This window comes from Nycticebus coucang, chromosome 21 (genome assembly GCF_027406575.1).
Source record: "Nycticebus coucang isolate mNycCou1 chromosome 21, mNycCou1.pri, whole genome shotgun sequence".
Taxonomy (NCBI): Eukaryota; Metazoa; Chordata; class Mammalia; order Primates; family Lorisidae; genus Nycticebus; species Nycticebus coucang.
In genome coordinates this window covers 50,291,469-50,297,468 of record NC_069800.1, presented here as the reverse complement: position 1 = coordinate 50,297,468, position 6,000 = coordinate 50,291,469, and the positions used below count along the sequence as shown (strand labels likewise).

Here is a 6,000-nt window from a genome sequence, read left to right as displayed (position 1 = left end):
CCAATTTAGATGCCTTTTATTTCATTTTCTTATCTAATTGCTCTGGCTAGAACTTCCAGTATTAAGTTTGAATAGCAGAAGAGGAGAGCAGGCATCCTTGTCCTGTTCCTGATCTTTGGGAGGGAGCACACAGCCTTTCACCATTCAGTATGATTTTAGCTGTGGAATTTTTACAGATTCCCTTTATCAAGTTGATGAAGTTCCCCTCTTTTTCTAGTTTTCTGAAAAAAAATTTTTTTTGAGACAGTCTCACTATGTCACCCTCGGTAGAGTGCTGTAACATCAAAGCTCACAGCAACTTCAAACTCTTGGGCTTAAGTGAGTCTCTTGCCTCAGCTTCCCACCACAACACCCAGCTATTTTTTTTTTTTTTTTTGAGACAGAGTCTCAAACTGTTGCCCTTGGTAGAGTACCGTGCTGTGGTGTCACAGCTCACAGCAACCTCAGACTCCTGGGCTTAAGTGATTCTCTTGCTTCAGCCTCCCAAGTAGCTGGGACTATAGATGCATGCCACAATACCTGGCTACTTTTTAGTTTAATTTTTTTTTTTTTTTTTTTTTGAGACAGAGCCTCAAGCTGTCGCCCTGGGTAGAGTGCTGTGGCATCACAGCTCACGGCAACCTCCAACTCCTGGGCTTAAGCGATTCTCTTGCCTCAGCCTCCCAAGTAGCTGGGACTACAGACACCCACCACAACACCTGGCTATTTTTTGGTTGTAGTTGTCGTTGTTTGGCAGTCCTGGGCTGGATTCGAACCTGCCAGCTCTGGTGTATATGGCTGGTGCGTTAGCCACTTGAGCCACAGGTGCCATGTCACCCAGCTATTTTTAGAAATGAGGTGTCACTCTGGTCTCAAACCTGTGAGCTCAAGCAATCTACTCACCTTGGCCAGGCTCTTTTTCACACTGATCCCTGGGGGTTCTCACTGTTTATAGTTTCTTTTTTTTTTTTTGTAGAGACAGAGTCTCACTGTACCGCCCTCGGGTAGAGTGCTGTGGCGTCACACGGCTCACAGCAACCTCTAACTCTTGGGCTTACGCGATTCTCTTGCCTCAGCCTCCCGAGCAGCTGGGACCACAGGCACCCGCCACAACGCCCGGCTATTTTTTTGTTGCAGTTTGGCTGGGGCTGGGTTTGAACCCGCCACCCTCGGCATATGGGGCCGGCGCCCTACTCACTGAGCCACAGGCGCCGCCCTCTGTTTATACTTTCAATGTAAACAAGTATCCTATTTATCCTTACCCTTTCTTATCTATCAGCAAAGAGAACACTTTAGACTCTTCGGTAATGGTACTACTGAGGATAATCATTTTGTGTTTTCTGGATGTTTTATCGTGAAAACAGATAAAGAGGCTGGCTTTATGTCATCAGTTGTTCAAGTTTATTTATGCTGTTTTGATACACTGACAAATTACATAACATTTTGTTTGTAATACTTTCTCCCTCAAGAGTCAGCTTAAGCCAGAAGATCCTCTTAAAGAACACATACATACACAGACACACACGTGTGCACACAAGAGGCAAGTACAAAAACATAACCCCTGCAAAGTGCATTCGAAGAAAAGTGCAAAAAGGCTTCAATTTCAAACTCTGAGATTATTCTCTCTGCTTCAGAAATTACACAGAAAGGTCCTCCTTGCTCTAAGCCATGGCTGAGCAGGGGCTGGGCGAGGCTGCCAGGCGCCAAAATGTAAGTGGCACCCACTGCTAGAGAGCAGGGCAGAGGGCAGAGGGCAGAGGGCAGCAAGAAATGCTGCCAACCCCGCCCTCTCTGTGCTCCCAGGTCAAGGTGCAGTGATCTCATCCAGGGACAGAGTCAGGGTGAAGGAGCAGTGGGGTGGACAAAAGGCAGATTTCTTCCCACTTTTTAATGATTTGGTTTCTTGACAAAGAGTTTAACATTAGTGCAGAAAGTGCTGAGGCCTCCAGACTTGGAGGGCCGTTCCTGGGTTCCTTTTCTCCAAGGCCCTCAGTCCATCCTGCCTCTCCATAGGCAAGCATCAGGTGGTTGGCAGATCTGCAAACAAAGTCTGTCCCAGACCTTCCTTAGAAGCTGTGCGGTCCCACAGCCACAGCCATAAATACCTGTTGTCTTCTCACACCACAGGCAGTGTGCCTCTCTCATTTTGTAGCGGGGTAGCCTGAAGACAAGTTGCTGGTGAGTTTTGCCACCACCCAGGCAACCAAGATGAAAGGCTTAAGACTTCCTCCTCTGTACTCTCAGCCAAGGGGGCACCAATGCCACCTCTGTGCACCCAGTGTTCACCCCGAGCAGCTCCCAGGAAGGCTGTGCACAAAGGCTGAACCTCTAAGGGCTGAAAGGGAAAGAACATCTGAAGCCCCGAGGGAGCTCAGCTGGGGGATGAGTGACTGTCTTCGGAAAGCTGTCTGGGCCGCAAGAGAGAGAGAGGTCCCTACTAGGATGCGGTAGGAAATCAAGAGAGCTTTGGTTTTCCCATTTGTAAGGAAAAAGTAAATCTTCATTTTTAAATAATAGCCCTTGACATTTTCCCAGCACTGAACTTCACATCTACACCGTCAAACACTTCTGAGAGTGACAAGTGTGCGCACACACACACACGCACACGCACACACACACAGACAAATCTCACATGATTGAGAAAAGGGGTCTGGGAAAGGACCCCCTGGCCCCACAGTCTGCAGTCATGTCAGCACCTGGGGGCACAGGAGCTTGGCAGTGGCTCCTCACCTCCCTGTGGGGCTGGTTCCTGCCAGGGGCTCTGGCCCTTCCCCCCAGGCTGGGAGGCAGGTTTGGCAGTGGCTCAGTGGAGGCTGGGCCCCCACTCACACAGAGAATCAAAGTCCCAGAGCCCAAGTCGGGAGCCAGCTGGCAGTGTAAGACGGATGGAGAGTGGCAAGGAGGGCTTAAGGGAGCTAGAGAAGTCAAAGAAAGAGTTCACCTTCCTAACTGCCGACTTTCAGGGGTCTTCGTATAACTCCTCAAGAGTAGAGGCAAACTGGCTCGGCACTCATAGACCAGTGGTTAGGTTGCCAGCCACATACACTGGGGCTGGTGGGTTTGAACCCAGCCCAGGCCTTTTAAACAACAATGACCAAAAAAAAAAAAAAAAAAATAGCTGGGTGTCCTGGCGGGCACCTGTAGTTCCAGCTACTTGGGAGGTTGAGGCAAGAGAATCGCTTAAGCTCAAGGGTTTGAGGTTGCTGTGAGCTGTGACGCCACAGAACTCTACTGAGGGTGACACAGTAAGACTCTATCTTAAAAAAAAAAAAAAAAAGAGTAGAGGCAAACATTTACCAGCCAGATTGAATGTGATGTCATGGGGGTACTGGACAGAGTGCCACATGCTCATGGCAGGAGGAGGAGGCCTGGGGACTTCACCCATGGGCAATACTTTGTAGAGGTCTATGGCTGCAGAAAGGATGCTATGCCCAGCTTGGGGTGCCACCCTGCCTGCTGGAGCTGCCCTTCTCGCCAAAGACCGGAGATTGTCTGACATACCCTTGGGCTGGTCTCCCAGCTGGGCTTCCTCCTCCCCAGACCCAACTCAGGAAGGGTGTATGGGGAACATCAGTGGAGCCTCAACTTCAGCCAGTTGCAAACAGGCTCTGCCTGCTCACCCTGCTGGACCTAGGACTTGGCATGGGACACAAATGCCAAAACCAGTCCAGAATGGGGCTTAAGAAGGCAGCTTGGCTCAGAATCCCCCACTTTTTGGAAAAAAGGAGATAGGCGGATCATATGAAAACATGTTTCTGAGGCCCCTACAGCTAAGGGGCAGGAACTCGTGGGGGCTGTGGCATTAGGAACGAGGGCAGCAGAACAAGCTGACAGAAAGGGAGGAGGGGCCTTCAGGAGTTAATATGTTCATGGCAGGCTCACCTCTTGGCAGGGGAGGAACCAAGGAGAGAAAAGATGTAGAGATGCCAAAAAGGGGAAAGGGCCTCAGATCAGATAACTCCTGTTGTCCCAGAGTAGTTTCTTCTTAACCATTAAGAAAAAGACCCTTTGGTGATAAAAACAAGTCAGCTGGGGATGTGGGGCGACCAAAGGGAGGGCACCTCCAACCTACTCCATCGGCCCAGTCACACCTCACTGGTGCACCTGACAGCACATGAGCCCCAGGACTGGGGCTGGGATTCCACCTTCCCTGGGCTCCTCTGCTCCCATGCACCTTCTAGGAAGGACCAACCCTGGTCAGATACAGAGGGTGGGGGCCTGGTGGGGATATGAGGAACTCAAGTTAGGAAGGAATCATCAGCTGCAGAGGGAGGCCCAGCAAGGAGGAGGGCCCACCCCTGGGCCAGTCACTTTAAGGTGTCGTCAGCATTTTTGAACATGAGAATGGCGTTATAGATCTTCAAGGCTGGGCCCAGCTTGACGCTCATGATCTTCACGATGTCCGCCTGTGTCAGCAAAAGGAAGGCCTCGCCGTCAATCATCTGAGGGATTGGGGGAAGGAGGTGGAGGGAGGAGAAGGGGGGAGGGTGGTAGGGAAGGGGTGAAGGAAAGGTGGGGATATGCGTGGGGAGTGAGGAGGGGAGAAAAATGGGAGTAAAGGAGATGGTGGAGGGAAGAAAGGGGAAAGAGGAGAGGCAAGGAGAAAGGAAGAGGGAGGGAGAAAGGAAAAAAGGAAGACAGCGATGGGGACAGAGAAGGAAAGAAAGACAGCCCCTGGTTTCCCCATGCTCTCAAACATGTACTCTCTCTCTCTCTTTCTCTTCTTCTGCTGACTGGCCTGAGTATCAGCGTTTGTATTTGCAAAATGTATCTTGAGTACTCATGGACGGTGGCTTCAAGAAACCCACTGCCATTCCCATGTGACCCCACAGTCAGTCTTAGTGTTGCCAATAGCAAGACACCTGGACGCTGTGTGTTGTGTGACGCAGCAGGAGGGTACAGAGTTGCTCATCTATGAGCAGAAGAGAGAGAGGGGGGAATGTAATCTGAATCTAAGCACGCCTTCAGATCTAACTTTCAGGTTATAGGAAACACAGGGGATAGAGGAGCAAGGGAAGTGACACCACAGAAGAGCAATGACACAAATCCAGAAGGGTACATTCTGCAAGATTTTTTAAAATGTCATTAAAAAAGAAAAAAGAAAAAAAAGGACAGACTATTCTGGAATAGAAGACATTTTTGTTTGTTGGTTTTTTTGAGACAGAATCTCAAGCTGTCGCCCTGAGTAGAGTGCCATGGAGTCATCATAGCTCACAGTAACCTCCAACTCTTGGGCTCAAATGCTCTTCTTGCCTCAATTTTTCTATTTTTAGTAGAGACAAGGTCTTGCTCTTGGTCAGGCTGGTCTTAAACTCATGAGCTCAAGCAATCCACCCACCTGGGCCTCCCAGAGTGCTAGGATTACAGGCGTGAGCCACTGCTCCTGGCCTAGAATGGAAGATATTTAAGAGAACTGAAAACCAAAACCAATTATGTGGGCCTTGTTTAGATTCTGGCTTAAAAACTGTAAAAAACCATGTTGAGACACTGAGTAAATATGAATATAGTCTGGGTATGGACAACATAAAGGGGTTACTGTCAATTTGTTAGGTGGATAACAATATTGTGGTTACATAAGAAAGGCCTTAGTGTTTAGAGATGCAAGCTAATGTTTCCAGGGGTGACATGTCATGATGTCTATAATGTATTTAAAATTATTTCACTCACTAAAATTGATGGATAAAAGATCTAAATCCAAGGCATGAAACAATAAAAATCCTCGAAGAAACTGTGGGGAAAATACATGAAGATACTGGACTGGGGAACGACTTTATGAAGAAGATTTCAATGGCAATTGCAACAACAACAAAAATAAACAAATGGGACTTATTTAAATTGAATAGCTTCTGTACAGCTAAGGAGACAACAACCAAAGCAAATAGATAGCCATCAGAATGGGAAAAGATATTTGGATATTATGTATTGGACAAAAGTTTGATAACTAGGATCTACAGAGAACTCAAATTAATCAACATAAAAAAGCCAACAATCCCTTATATCAATGGGCAAGAGAGATGAATA

The 6,000-nt window shown here is 48.1% G+C and overlaps 1 protein-coding gene across 2 annotated transcripts in view; it reads right to left on the bottom strand.

Moving 5' to 3' along the window:
- Positions 1–1,357: 1,357 nt before the first annotated feature.
- Positions 1,358–6,000, bottom strand: part of L3MBTL1 (L3MBTL histone methyl-lysine binding protein 1) — a 45,246-nt gene continuing 40,603 nt past the window's right edge. Inside the window, exon 22 of one of the 2 annotated variants that reach the window (XM_053573362.1) lies at positions 1,358–4,421. In XM_053573362.1, the coding sequence (XP_053429337.1) occupies positions 4,287–4,421 (135 nt within the window). In that variant the 3' untranslated portion in view covers positions 1,358–4,286. The remainder of the gene's footprint in view (positions 4,422–6,000) is intronic. The other variant, XM_053573363.1, reaches the window with a different exon arrangement.